Consider the following 15,793-nt stretch of genomic DNA (forward strand, 5'->3'; position numbering starts at 1 on the left):
ATGTTTTGTTATTTTTCCCTAAAAAAGGAAGAATTGAATTTGAAAATTTCTTGGATCTGTTTTTGTGATTTTCTTTTTGAAAGACGCTTTAATATGTGCTAACTTTTTTCCACATTTTTTTCACCCTATACACTGCAGAAGAAAAGAATAGTACTGTTATCATGTCTTCTAGTTGCTGGTACTAATTAACTCATGAGTATTTAATGAGCAATTTTATTCTATATATCTAACTTTATAATGTAATATGAAAATACCAAATTTCTCCTAGATATAATTTATATCTCTATATCTATGAAAATATTTTACATCTTCAGAACTTCAAACCAAGATCATTTAGTGTAATTGTGAAATAACACCAGTTACCTCATAATCTTTATTTGCATATTTGTGATTGTGAAGAGTTACTCAAAAGTAACTAGAATGCATTTGCAATCACTTTCTACCATTTTAATATTTCTTGTATGGAGACACATTTTAGTGACATTTTTCCTTTGAATTTGCAATGAAAATGATGAGAAATAAAAAGAAATAAAACATGAGTAGACAATGACAATTCTTCAGTTTTTCTTTACCTCACCTTGCATATCTGACCTATTCTAGCATGGGTGGCTTTTCCAGAATGTTCTCCATCTATTGCATTTTCACGGAAGAAAAAATATACTTTGTCATCTTCAGGGTTGTCACTCTCTGGGATGAGGTGAGCACTGATGAACCTTGGATCTGAGAGACAAATTACAGCAGATGTATTAATTCACAGTTTAATAAGAATATGATTAAGTCCATTTCACTGTCTCTTAAACCCTTTTTTATATAGTTCAAGAAATTAATATTTCCTTAGCTCAATTTTCAGTACATGAGAACTGTTCTTTATGCATTCCAAAGTATATTACAAATCACATCATATTTCCAGAAAATTTAAAGTCATTTTGTTCAGGTTAGAAGTAGATATACAAATCATCCGTGTGACCATATGCAACGCAAATGAATTACTGGATATTCAAATACTTTGCAGATTTTAAGTGGTATTACCATTTCTAGTCTCCCTTTCAGGCATACAATAACTATTAATTGGTGTGTTCCTGATTCCAGCAAAGCATGGGGGGGGGGGGGGAAGAGAAAGGTGAGTCCTATACAATAAATGACAATGTCATTGTAATAAATACTCAGGCCCAAAACCTTGGCTTCACTTTTGCGTCTTCTCTTGCTGTCCTGTATTCTATCACTATTATTCTCATTCATAACAATTTTTGACCATCCTTTTCTGAATCATTATTGTCAATCTTGTTTAAAATAGATTTCTAACTAGTCTCTCTTTCTACCTTACCAACCTCCATGTCTTTCTCCATATGACAGCCAATGATACTCTGACAGGTCACTTCCTTCCCCCAGCCTCCATTATCTTTCCAACTCACTTATAATAAAATGTAAACTCCTCCCAACAAGATTATATTCTTGTCCATGTTACCTGTCACACCTTTTTTCCTACTTACTTCTCCTTCCTATGTACTCCTACAGAGCAATATCCCCTTCCTGGTCTTCAAACTTGTTAAGAAAGGACTCCTTTGGTCTTGCCCCAGAGTCAGCTTCCCTGTGTAACCCTTTGCCCCCATACACCAGGGCTGGATTCTTATTTTTACTCAGGTCTTTGTTAAAATATTACATTAAATGACTTTATTGACTACTCCATCAAAAGCAATGAAATACTTGTTCTTGGTCATTCTCATTTTATTTTCTTGCATGATGTTTTTCCCCTAACACTGTTCAACATCTGATGCAATCTCTCTTTTTCTCCATTCATCTATCAAATCGTCATTTGTTAGTTGCCTATCACCCTTACCATCTTAATGGAATAAAAAGTCTGAGTGCAAGACTTGGCATATTTTGACAAGGTGTTTAAATGCAGAGTTTAAACGCAGTGAGAAGTCAATAAATATCTGTGCAAGGAGGAAAGAGAAGAGGAAAAAAGAAAGAAGGAGAAGAAGCAGAAGAAAGGGAAAAGGAAAAGAAAGAAGGGGAAGAAGAAAAAAATAGCAACAACTACAACATAAAAACATATGTCTGCTTATACTAGTGAGAACATACATCCGTAATGTTCAGAAACCCACTGCAAAAAATACTTTGTAAATAACTGGGTTGATATGGTTGTGGCTCAGACAGACTATATAAAAATATGAAATGGCTTCAAGACTTTACCATGTAATGTGCTAAAAAGCTGAAAGCACTTAGGACATTGCAGACATTTAAATTCATACAATAATCTACCTTTACTCCATGGTGTATTACATTATTAAGGTAACAATGAAATATATACACACACGGGTCAGCACCATTCTTAAGAGACCAGGAAAGAGATCAGAATCCCTAAACTAGCTTTACCCATTTACAGTCTAGATATTCAATCCTGATCTTCACCTGCGAATAATCATCTCTGTCATGTGTTCTATGCTTATAATCTCCTTTTAATGTTTTCTCTGGGACAATGCACTGAATATATTTCACAGGGCTAAATTTCACTCCTTTTCAGGAAAATTATTTAGACTCTGTAAGTAATATAAAACATATGAAAGATTACCTATTCATATTGAAAGTTCAGTGTACCAGTGAACAAGAATAACCAAATAATGATTTTAAAGTAGAATCAGTACCAGAAGTTTTAAAGATGTATTAAACAAAGCTTGATTCTTAATAATTACCTGAAGCATAGTTTTTTAAATATTTAGACTTGTTCATATGTATACATACATTTATATATACATATTTGTCTCATATGAAATGACAAGAAGAATAATTAAGAGTCATAGATCCTAGACAAAAAACAAATAATTAGTAGTACTGCATTGATGAAGTTAATTTCCTAGAAATGCATATGTGCATGTGTACACAACTAATATATTTGTGCACACAAGTGCGTGTACATGTGTAATGCATACGTGTGTGTACACATTTCCATCATAAACCTATACATGCAAGAACTCAGCTCAGTCACATCACATTTGTGAACTTTGGAAAGCCTCTTCCCTCTCAGATGACTGACTTCAAACTGGTTTTATTTCAAATTGTGTTATTTCAAATTGGGTTCTACTCACCCTGTCTATCATAAATAGTTCATATAAGAACAAATATTTTTAAATTAAGTTATGTAAAACAACTGTGTAAAATGTTAACAGATGTATTATTTTCATTGTGATGATACTGAAAGAAGCCTCCATCATACACTAAACTTGGGAATCTCATTACAATGCAGCTGTAGACAAAGAAATCATACATTCTTCAACTTTACTACTGGAGCAATGGAGAAGAAAGGTGTTCTAAGGTGACCTCTCAAATTGGGGTAGTTGTTCATGCAAGCACTTAAATAAAATAGAATTCCAAGTAAGTAAATCCAACTACCTTTGATTAGTTGGCAAATATGCACAAGACACTGTACAGAAAATAAACGAAAAATATACCTATTCCTGATTCTCAAGAATGTACAATCTAACAAAAGTAATGTTAGAAATAAAAAACAGACAATAAAGAAAGCAACATACTATATGTATTGATATATATTTTTATAACTTGATGTTTGGGCATGGGAGAAGATAACCAAGCATCTTATTTTTGTCTCAAATATTTGTATGGTAATTATTATTTTACAAGAGTCAGCTGTAGTGAGAAATAATCCAAATAAGTTATCAGGCACATTCATTGTCGAAGAGCCTTCAATCCTAACCTTCCTTTATATCTGATCCTATAGGCAAGGAGGTTTTATCAACAGTCCTACACCTAGGATTGGCTAGAGCCAAAAATAAAATTATATAGGAAAAATAAGAACCAAATTTTTCAATATGGGAGAATAGATTATTAGAAAGGAAACACTGTCAATTTAGTGTAATTTATCCAAGGAATTTGAGTTATATTGTAGATTTGGAAAATCATGCATTCCCATTTCAAAATAAAGACTCTATTTTAGTACATCTCCTAAGAATTTTAAAGGAGTCATTCATTTTCTAATATTTTCAATTTAGAAAATCTCCTTTTTAGTCAGAAACCTCTAATCACTACTCATTTCCACTTATTCAGTCTTACACATTCTGCCTTTCCTTTCCTTCTTATGGTTTGTCTTCTCATATGCTATCCATTTAGCCAGTTTCCTCACTGGTCAATCCCTTCTTCATTCAATCTGAACATTCTATCAGTCATTTCGAATATCCTCACTATGATCCCTGACTCTTGGACTCCTGAAGTTGCCCGGTACTTGTTTTATAAAACCCTAGAACTTTTCTTCCCTGCTCTATTTCTCTTCCAAGCAAGGACAAGAAAAACAATATAATTATACTAAATGGATTTGCTATAAAATCAAGCTATTTTTCCTAAACTAAACAAGAACTCATATTGCTAAACAAATAACTATGTGCTTTTAGTGCCTCAATATAGATTTATTATCAGTGACTGTTAAAAAGAATCCTGATTTTCTTCAAATCTGCTAATGTATCATCCCTTATTTTATTCTCTAAAAATGGTCTTGTTTGTTGGAGTGATAAGAAGGCCATATAGTTAGCACAAATTTCTCTTTTCTTCCTTTTCTATGTTTTCTATGGAAGAATGTTCTCCTCCTTTCTAAGTCTAGGGCCCCCATCTATGTACTCTCAAGCCAATATTTAAATAACTTTATTTTTCAAGCATTCACTTACCATTTATATTTTCACTTATCAATGTTTGCTAAGTTCCTACTCCGTGCTCTGGATTGTGGAAGATTACAGGATAATATGGTGAAATGCTTTCTGTCCTAAGAGTGATTACTGTCAGCAAGAAAATTCCAACAATTAAATACCAATTCTTATTTTGATTGTTTGTTTTTTTTTTTCATTTGTTTGTTTTGGTACCTGGGCTTGAACCCAGGGACACTTAACCACTGTCATATCCCCAACCCTTTTTCTCTCTCTCTCTTTCTTTCTTTTTTTTTCTTTAATTTTGAGACAGTTTCATAGAGCCTCTAAGAGTTTCTGAGGCTGGCTTTGAACTGGGATCCTCCTGCCTCAGCCTCCTAAGTCACTGGGATTACAGGCGTGCACCACCATGCCAAGTCTAATTCTTAAACTTCACGCAAAAAAAATTTGAAAATAATGAGTTTGAAAATAATGCAGTTAGAAATAGAAGGGGCAATTGATCTCGTCTTGAAGAAATCAGTGATTTTTTTTCTTAGAAGATATGTCATATACTTCAAGACCTGTAGAATGACCCAGGTGCCTCAGGTAGAAGGAGCACATAAGCAAGATTCCAGAAATGTTCTAATGGCTCTGGAGGGAAATACTGAAGTATTTTAAACTTACTAATGACTTATCAGGGTACTATTTTAGGAGAATCACTTTGGATACTGCAGAGAAAAAAAATTATAGTGAGGCAAGAATGAAGGCAGGAAGACCAATTTAAAGGTTGTGAGAGAAACACAAATGAGAAATGATGTGTTAGGGGCAGTGAACAGAGAAAGGGACAGAGGCAGGGATCATTTGAGAGCAGAATTAATGAAGCATGTTTACCAACAGGCTGCTGAATGTATGGAGTACTAACAAAAACCATGGAAAATAAAGAAACTTCTGATCCAAACTATTTGTTGGAGAAGAGTCACTGAGACAGGGAACACCTGAGGAAGGGCAGGCAGATAGGAGAGTGGGAACTGAGTGAGCTCCGTTCAGTATGTCCAACAGGAGAGCTCTGTGACACTGCCCCATAGATCATGGATAAGAAGAGCTCAGAACTAAACCTGAAGTCATTAAAATTGAGCTGATAGAGTGATTAGGAAGATAACAGAGTAAAAGAAAAAAAAAGAGAGAGAGAGAATGGACCCTATGCCCCAAGAAAAGTGAAGAAATTAGCAAGTGGGGAGATGTAGAAACAAAGGGAAATAGGTATTTCCTGGGTTTTCAGTCTTTCCCAATTTTTCAATGTCTTTATTCTGTAAAAGGAAAATACAAAGAAGTTCCCAGACACCGTGCAGTTTCTTGTATCCACTAAACCACAGAACGGTGGGGCAGGCCCCACGTTCCACGTGGCTCTCTTGTGTCTTTACTACTTAGCCTTTTGTATCATTCACTACTATTTCACTGACAAGCAAGAGAAGCTTTCAAATCATCCTCCTTAGTTGTCTTCAGCGATCAGCACAATAAGGTATTCAGGTCTTCCTGAAATTTTCATTGCTTTTCTGACTTCCTGTGGCTTTCATGATTCTGAACTTAAACTTTCTCAATTTCTCTTTGGGTACTTGTTTTTTCTTCCCAATCCTATATAAAAGAAACCATTTCCTAGTGTTCCTTCCATTATTTCTGTATTCTTAATTTTCCTATATTTCTATTTCTCTGTGAGAATTTGTTCACTTCCACAGCCTCAATTATGGTGAAATAACCTTCTTGTTCTTCCTGTATCTCGTTCTACATTTCAAAATTATGGCTTAAATTCTTTTCCTAGATAATTCACTGCAACTTTAATTCATTATGCCTTAGTAAGGAACGCATCAACTTTTCTTTCAAACCCACTTCTCCTACCTTTCTCATTTTGATTAATGACATCATTAAGGCCTATATGTAAATTGTTGTTTTACCTTAAACTTTCTCCTTCTTCTGTAGTCCATTTTGCACTCTAAGTTTATCAAACTTTTTTCTGCTATTGTTTTCATAGATTTTTTTTCTCTTTTTGACAGCATAATTCATGTTATTATTATTATACATAACTATTTTTAGAATAATCTAACTGGTCTTCAACATGTATCATGTATCATGTATAAGCCATTTATACATTCCTATAGAAATATATGCATTTATAGCATGCATTTTCCAGAACAAATTTCAGGTGTCATAGATATGACAAAGTAGTATAAATTAGCTGAGGCAAGCAAAGAAGACAAGAAGATTGATGTTACTCTGAGCCTGTAATAAGGCTGAAAGTACATATCACATTGATCAATGCATGTACTTGAGCTGGGTCACAATTTTGGCTCCAAATATTCTAGCACAAGAGGGAAATGGAAAAGCTTGTCAGTTTCATTATTCATAGTCAGCCCCACAGAAAATAAACTAAGGGCAATGAGTGTCATCCACAAACTAACCCTGACATATCTTTCCAGTGGAACTGACTGCAGTTTCCCTTCTTTAATCCTTCATTCTAGAACATACTTCCTCCACTATTTTCATAAGAATATTGTTTGAAAATTGAATAGAAGTTTCTGTTCCCATATTAAAAAGAAAGTTTCCAGTATTGAAAGAAAGCTTCCTTCATCTTTGATAATATTCAATTCTTTTTATTTTTTTTCCTCATTTTCATACTTATCTTATGATAGCTACCTATCCTATATCTCTCCTCTCTCCTCTTCAGCATCTATATATAACAGTTTTCCCCCAAGCTTATTTTCATCTTTCCCACTGCAACACCCAAATATATAACTTTATCTTTTCTATCCTGGAATATTCAATCTGTTTTCCCTGCCTCCAGCCTCACCTTCCCCTAACCATGTTGTTCCGTCTATCGCCTTTCAGTATACAAATCATTCACCAGCACCTGTGCATACACTACAATTAGAATCTATTAAACTCTATTTTAATCACTTGTTTTTTTCCTGTCTTTTTGTTAGCTAATCTCACTATTTTTTTTCCTTCCAGTTTAAGCATAGTTTCAAAAACAGTATATAGTTCCAAAATAAATGAATCATTATATGAATGAATGAATGAATCTCCAGAAGTAAAATTCATAGGTTTTTCTTAAAGAAGGAATCACATTTTTCTTGCTTTTTAAAGTATGGTTTATTACAGTTTTCTGGATAGGTCAAGCTCCTCATAGATTAAAAAAGACTCAGGGTCCTGGTTAAAGAAATGCTTAGATGTTGCTTCTTTAAATTTAAAGTATTCCTAAAAGTTACAACACAACAGCAAGTTTTCAAAATGTTTTCTAAAAGTTCATGAATGTCCTTTGAAGCTAGAAGAAGCTTTTCTTTGATCTTATCCTTTTACATTATATAATTAATATGGTAAATTAATTTTCTCTTTGCAATTTTTCAAAATTAGATTTCATCAATAGGATTAAAATAACGGAAAACATGTCCATTTTATGTAGCTAAAAACAACACATATGTTGGAAGTCAGAGATTACCATTATCCTGAGAAACTACAAGCAATTCAATAACTTGTCATCAAAAACTCCCCATGGAAAAAGTTTACCCAAATTCATTCAGTTGACCTACTTTATTAATTCTCCATAGAAAGCTAAGAAAGTTCATGATGTTCACAAAGGAAGCTATTCTATGCTCAGTTATTCCCTCAAATGGGAAGCAGAAATGAAAAATCCAAACCCACCAGTTAGTTTTTTTAAAAATCTGTGTCCTATAAAGTACTGAAGATGAAAATGCCTTTTCAGTCTCCAGATATGAATTCTTTATTTTAATGTGGCCAAGTCCATTGAAAGTAACAGACCCAAATAAATAGATCTTTTAATAATGTAAACAGCTATAACACCCCTAGACCCCTTTCCACATGGAAATGTTCTCTGTGAAGTTTGCAAAATCCAAGATGATGATGGCTTAACAAAATCTGTGAGCTCACACAATTTGAAAAGATTTCTTTCAATGTGAAGCAGGAAGTTGATGATGTGTATTAAAAGCTGAACATCAAAAGAAAGTGGATAGATCCATTTAAACAAGATCAAAGCACTTTAATCTCGCCTGCATAAAAATGCAATGTAAACACTATGAAAGGTAAATAGAGTTAGAAAGGAGTCTCTCATCTGGATAACTTAAATGGTATGCCTTTGGGGAAGAGACTTTGTCTTTACAGACACTGGTACTTTTGCAATGCCCTAAGCACATGGTGGAAGCTAAACAAATAATCCCATTTAATAATCTTGGTCCAATGCTATCATGTGAAGCATGGAATCTTTAGTCATGATAATGGCATTAAACACTGAGTAAATACACCATTCTTTTCTCTTCTCCTTTATCTCCTTTACCACCCCCTTGACATTCTTCTACACCTCATCCCACAGATGGCATTTCTTGCAAAATTCATGTTTGGCACCACCTGCCACTTGTAACAGTACCACTCTGTTGAAATATTTTTAGCAGCTGCAAATTAAACTGTCCTTCAGGTGCAATCTCACACTTAATGAAAATGACACCTTGGCACAGGACATGCGGCTGCCTTTATGATTCACTTGGCAGCTCAAGCTTATTTAAATAATGAACACATTTTGCTGCTCTCAGCATTAGAATCAATCTGAATCTCTACTATAGCAAGAGCATTTGGCTGGACCTATTCCTTCCACCAGTAAGCCCCAAAAGGACAAGGATTAGAAATATTTTTTTTCTAAAAATGAATTAAAGTTATAAAATGATGAATTAAAGCTTTTGGAATATCTATAAATTTAAGTTAGGATAGGTATTGGTTTCTTAAGACATAAATTATACATAGGTCATTTGTAAAAGAGAATGGAATTAATGATTTAATCGCTCTTGCACAAGTGCCACAAAGTCTAGAGAGTTTCATATCATGCATCACTCTTGTAAAGCATGTTAGAGGCTCCAGAGCAGAGTAAGAGAAAATTAATTCTACTGTCAAAAAAACAACCCCAAATTATCTATCTCTCTGAATCAATAGTGACACCATCTATGAGGTAAAAAGAAGGCTTTAGGATAGTACACAAAATAAAAATACACACTCTTATTTTCTTCCACTTAAAAGGTGATTCCACTGACATGACTGGTGGTGTTAGAAAACCCTTGAAAAAACAACAAAGAGGCAAGCTCTTCCTTCATTGAACATCTAAAAATTATTTTGTGATAGAATGCAGAGAAAATGGATGAAAACAGGCTTCTCCCACTCACTAGATATATAATGTCCAAAAAATCAATTAAATGTCAACTAACCTCAGTTTCCTTGTCTCTCGGCAAGTGCATATCTCTGAGAAGTGTTAGAAGAATTAGGAAATAATCTACATCTATTTCCAACATAGCATAGGCTTTCAAAATTACTACCATTATTATTTTATAACACTGTTCAAAAAACTTGGTGAAACAGCCTACAAAGTATATATGTTTAAAAGTTAATGGTAACATAATCTTTTACTGCTAGTGAAAGCAAGTTGAATCAGATGCCTGCTGATAAGGAAGTTGCAAACCTGTTAAAGACAACGGAGGAAAACAAAGACTAATTGTAAATTATGAAAATGTCAAAATGCTATTTAGAACCCAATATCAAGGCCTCGGGCTTCAAAATACTTACAAAGTAACTGTCTAGGAAATTGATAACAGGGAAAAATCATCACCAGAGGAGGGCCAGCATACTAGGATGGCAGCCACAGGGATGGATTCTTCCCTTTCAGCTCTGCCATAACACAAGGGAAAACAAAAGCCCCAAAGAATCAATAGACCATGAATGAGAACTTCCAGCACATTAAGAATGCAAGGAATGTAGTATAAGGTCATCTCACATTCGCAGCCAACAGCTTAAGCAGAGTAGACATATCATTTTTGGCTGTGGAATAGAAAAACCTCTGGCTGCCAGGGAATAGGCCTGGAAAAACTTTTGATGTTTAGCTAGCTGGGAAACTGTGAACAGTCCTTGGAACAGTTTAACCCCCAGAAAGGTTCAAGAGGAATCACATCAAGATGGAGAAAAGGGCTGATTAAAATAGAAGATAAACACAAAAGGTAAATGAAATTAAGAGCTACTGTTCATTGTGCCACTTTGTTGTGCTTTGTATGCATTGTTCTAATCCACACCCAATCTGAAAGAAACCCTTAGATTAAGATGCAGAGAATGCTCAAAGTACAAACTAGTAACTGGCAGAGCCAGGACAAGAGCAAAGGTTGAGTTCTTTCTAGTACTTAAGTTGTGTCAAGTGTCTGCAAACCTGGTTTTACAGTGTCTCTAAGTTGCATGTACTTATACACTATTTGTTTATTTGGTGTATGAGGTTAATGAAGAAATTTGATCTTAACATTAATAAAAAAATTAGTGGAAAAGTTTACTGCTTTCTACCCATGTAAAATAAGGCTATTTGAATCAAATGGTCATATCCAAAGCAAATGTCCACAGCATTCCTCAACTGAAGGCAAATTACTAAAGAGGAAGTAAAAAAGCCTTTGGGATATTGGACTCATAAGGATAAACATATGAAGTTATCACAAACATCACTAGCAGTGCAATGCCTTCAACTCTCAATGTCAAATCAAATTAATTGCTTTATTTCTCTGATGGACCCTGTCATTGACAGAAAACAGTTTTCCACTTTCATCTTTCCAGTTTTATCCCCCATATCATGGAATTGATGACAATTCTTACCTATTCTTTTCTGATATACTTTTGGAATTATTTTTTCCTTAATTCTTTTGTCTTATTTATAAGCTCTTCTCTTTACTAAAGTATCGATCTGTCCTCTCCAACACCACAGCTTCAAGTTGTTCTTCTTCCCCATCAACACTTCACAATGTCGACAGTGTGTATTTCTAAATACAGACTTAATTATTTGATGGTTTTTCTTTGGCTGTGCAATTCAATTCAGACTCCTTCAAGATCTCTACTCCCTGGACCCAATATATAATTCTAGGCTTATACCCTTTTGAACTTGCCCCTGAACCCCTTGTCTCATTACTCTGGATTCCCTAAACTTTCATTTTAAAATATTTATGTAAACCCCTCTACCAAGATCCTTATCAAAAATCTTTTCAAAATACTTCCTTTAAATTCTTTAGGAGGAAATTCTTCTGCATTTCAATAATATTTCATCTCAATTGAGTCACACCTGCTGGACTAAATTATCCCTTACAATGACTCACATCTGTGCTTCTTAAGTTCTTGGAGTCAGGGCATACCATTCCTCTTTGAATCTTCTCTAGCATTTAGGATATTTAAAGATACTTGCTAACTTGAACTCAGAGGACACTATTTTATACAATTGGTTTCCAATTTGTGAACTGCCTTCACTGAGATGATAGTGTAACCCACATGGCCGTAGAGGAACTGTCAGAGTATCCAGGTTAGTTCCATCACTTACTAACTGTGGAACTGGGAAGGTGTCATTTGGTATCTTTGTCTCAAGGTCTCATGCTAAAGTGAGTATGTGGATATGTTTCATCAAATGACCTCATAGATTTCACACAAATGGACTTACAATGATGTTACTGTGAAACATGAAGCATTCTTAACTAACATACTTCTTTTTCATTATTCAACCATGTGCTTTTCATCAGAAATGATTTTGGAAGAGTATCAGTGAAGTCAACAAAAACAAGCATCCTTTTTGAAAATAGAAGTAGAAGATTGACCTCAGGTGGCTATAATGGAAGAGAATATCAAAAAGACTCAGAAATTAGGAAAAGCAGCAGCAACATTGTTCTCTACCCTTAGACAATGACACAACAATTAAAAGAATCAAAAAGAGGTTAAGTTTTACTCTTAATGCTGAGGCTTGAATAGCTGTTAGTCAGGCAAAACTAGGTATGCTACAATACTTATAGGTGTTTCTCTGTATTCACTAGTTAACAAATTAGTTAACTGAAGTATATTCATCAATCACTATTCTTGCACTATTTAAATTCTTTTTAATTACATTGTGAGTAAGAACAATTGAATGGGTATGTATGACCACTACAAAGTAATAAAATAATTTTGGGATTAAATACAAGAATATAAGAAAGTTGAAAAATATGATACTCATTTGAAAAAATACTGTGTAATGATAGAATTGTTGCTTCTTCCCCTTTCCCATAGACACTTTTGATTATTTTAATTCTGATCCATAATTTCCAAGTTATTTTATGACTAATCAAAAATTTTGACTGACATTTGACCATGTCTGTGATGCAGTATTGCATGTTATCTTGTTAAAAAATGACTCACTATCTCCATCTTCTCCCTATCTTCTTCTCTTACATTATTCATCTTGCTCAATGCCATCAAATGTTTTGGAGCTCAGGAGCCTGGAATTAGTCTTGACTTTTTCTTGTCATTAACATCTTATCAATCATCAAGCTTAATTTTAATTTCCCTATCTACCTTTGTCCTTAATGTCCTCATTTAGATCCTAAAATTTTTCCACTTTTTAAATAACTATGTTTTTCTTCTCAGTCTTACCTTCCCACATTCTTCCATATTGATACCGAGTGACTTAATCAATCTTCAAAAATGTTAATGCCAATCCAGTATTCAACATTTTTCTTTATAAATTTTTTAGGGGGGGGATATACTATTGTCTGGCAGTGTTTTATAAAAACAAATATTTACCTGCTCTGTGATTCAGTCATTCCATTCCTAGCTATTTAATCAAAAGACATGAAATGCTATGTTCACACAAAATTTGAACAAGAATATTTTAGCAAGCTTATTAAACATAGGTTACTATCAATAGATGAACAGGGAACACATTGAGGTATTTCTATACAATTGATCACTATTTGGCAATAAAACAAGAACAAATTGTTAATACATGTAATGATGTAAATGAATTTCAAAAGAATTAGAACAAGAGTAACTGTTATATAATTGCATTTACCTGAACTTCTAGAATAGGCAAAAGGAATCTGTTGTGAAACAAAAGCATATCTGATTTATCTAGAGGTCAGGGTGAAGGGATCCACTGATAAGGAGTACACAAGAATTTTCTTGAGCAAATCATTCTTTGATATGGGTTTGTGTTAGAGAAGCGTATCATTTATCAGAACTCCTTGTATATTATACTTAAGGTTTGGGCACCTCATTATATGTAAATTTTAACTCAAAAAACAAAATAATTGAAGGCATATTATTGTTAATCATTATGAAAAAGGTGTACTAATGTTTCAAACTACTTCAATTTCATAAAAAATCATTGGTAAATGGAGAGGAGTGAATGAATAGATACATGATACATTATAATAAATTATTAATTTGCATAGTCTAGGTTATGGACAAAGCTATAGTTCTGTAAGGTCATTTTATCTTTGCTTTATTTGAAAGTTTTAATTTCAAACTATTAGAAAAAAATTTCTATGTCTCCTGAGACAAAAAGTAACATATTTTCTTTTTAGTTTGTAGCAAAGGTGAACTCAAGCAAATATATGGAATAAGATAAAATTAAGAAAATGAATGTGCATATATAATTATTATTATTGGTGGTGGATGATGTAATTTACTTTATTTTACCAATACCTATATTTATGTTCAGTCTTAAACTACAGCAAAATTCAAACAATATAACTGAGCCTGTTTAAAAGTACTAGAGATTTTCAGAGACGCAAGTTTATATGGTAAAATCTCAATTTGTAATTAGTTTTCTATGTCTAGATAACAAAAATGTTCTTTTACTTAAATATTGTGGTCTTTAATATCTTCTATGTAAACAGGAACTTTTGTTGTTGCTGTTATTTGGTACTGGGGATTAAATGCAGGGTTTTGAATGTGCTCTACCATTGAGCTAACAACCCAGACCTCAAAAAGGAACATTTCCATAATGAAATTGTCCATAGGTGGTAAAATTGTTTTGGAAATAAATCAGTGATAAAGTTTGTTTGTTTGTTTTTAAATAAAGCCTGTCATGTTTTAGTTTTATTGTTTCATTGATGAATTTGTACCTATCATATCACTTTAAGATCATTTTTCTATCATGGTGAATACCTTAAATTGCAGGAACATAGTGCTGAGCATAAGATACGTTTTAAGGAGACTGGTTGGCTATAAAAAAGGGAACTTGTTGATATCTAAAAATACAAATGATATAATTAAGCGCCTTATTCTCCATATTTTAGAGGGACTTTTTCCATTGCAAATTGTGGGAATGGTATATGGTATCTTGTTATTTACAAGTGCACTATGTATAATGGTTTAGAAGTCTGTGTCTTGTAATGTTAACTGTGGGTTAGAAATATTTTGATATCCTTAGATTTAATCAATTTACCTGAACTACAATGTTTGCAGACATTTCTATAATTTTTGTTATTTATTATATCTTAACTGTAGGAAACAGCCATATTTATAGATGCTTCCTTGCATTAGATCTCCAATAAATAAACTCATACTGTGAATATACTCAGTTGTCCTTTTCAACTGCCCTTCCATTATTTATATTATTATGCTTTTGAGTGATGCTAAGTATAAAGTGGTGTGTGATTAAATAAGAGTATTTTTGTCATTTGAGAAGATCAGATAGAATTTCATGCAGTAAATAATCTCCAGGAAGAATATTTTATTTATTTATCTCTCAATGGTTTCTCTCTCTCTCTCTCTCTCTCTCTCTCCCCCCCCCTCTCTCTCTCTCTTTTGATATTGATTTTGAGTTCATATAAATACAAGAAAGACTTAAGCAAGTTGTTTTTCCCAAAGAATTTCTATAGAATGGAAAAGGTTTGGAGGAAAGATATTCATATGTCTATATTTTGTCAATGTGGTCATTTCAACCTGAAGGGGATGTTATAAAGTAGATGAGTGAAAAAAAAAAACACAAAACTATTCTCTGAAAAAAAAAAAGTCATGCTGTCAATGGAGTCCATATTCACAAAAATAATTAAAATATTTTTCATAAAATACAATTAGAAATAACTTTGAAACTTTTAAACTTGAATGAAGAAAACCAAGTCAGCAAGACTTCCTTTACTATATTTGAAGAAAATAGTACTTTCTATTTAGAAAAATTGTTGCTCCCAGTAACAAATAATTTATATGGTTTTAGTTAATCAATGACCTCACACTAAAACCTTCTCTTAAAAGGGAAAATTGGTAGAGTTTCAAGAAAAAAGGCATTTCCTAAACTACCTCATTTTAAATTAGAGCACGTTTTTCTTCCCTTTGCCAGAAAGTTC

At 33.2% G+C, this 15,793-nt stretch overlaps 1 protein-coding gene across 2 annotated transcripts in view; it reads right to left on the reverse strand.

Moving 5' to 3' along the window:
• The window catches only part of Sema3a (semaphorin 3A), a 191,606-nt gene that overhangs the window by 44,371 nt on the left and 131,442 nt on the right, over positions 1–15,793 (reverse strand). For both annotated transcript variants that reach the window (XM_071613509.1, XM_027926422.2), the window contains one exon: positions 578–720. In XM_071613509.1, coding sequence (XP_071469610.1) covers positions 578–720 — 143 coding nt within the window. The remainder of the gene's footprint in view (positions 1–577; positions 721–15,793) is intronic.

Source organism: Marmota flaviventris, chromosome 1, assembly GCF_047511675.1.
Source record: "Marmota flaviventris isolate mMarFla1 chromosome 1, mMarFla1.hap1, whole genome shotgun sequence".
NCBI classification, from domain to species: domain Eukaryota; kingdom Metazoa; phylum Chordata; class Mammalia; order Rodentia; family Sciuridae; genus Marmota; species Marmota flaviventris.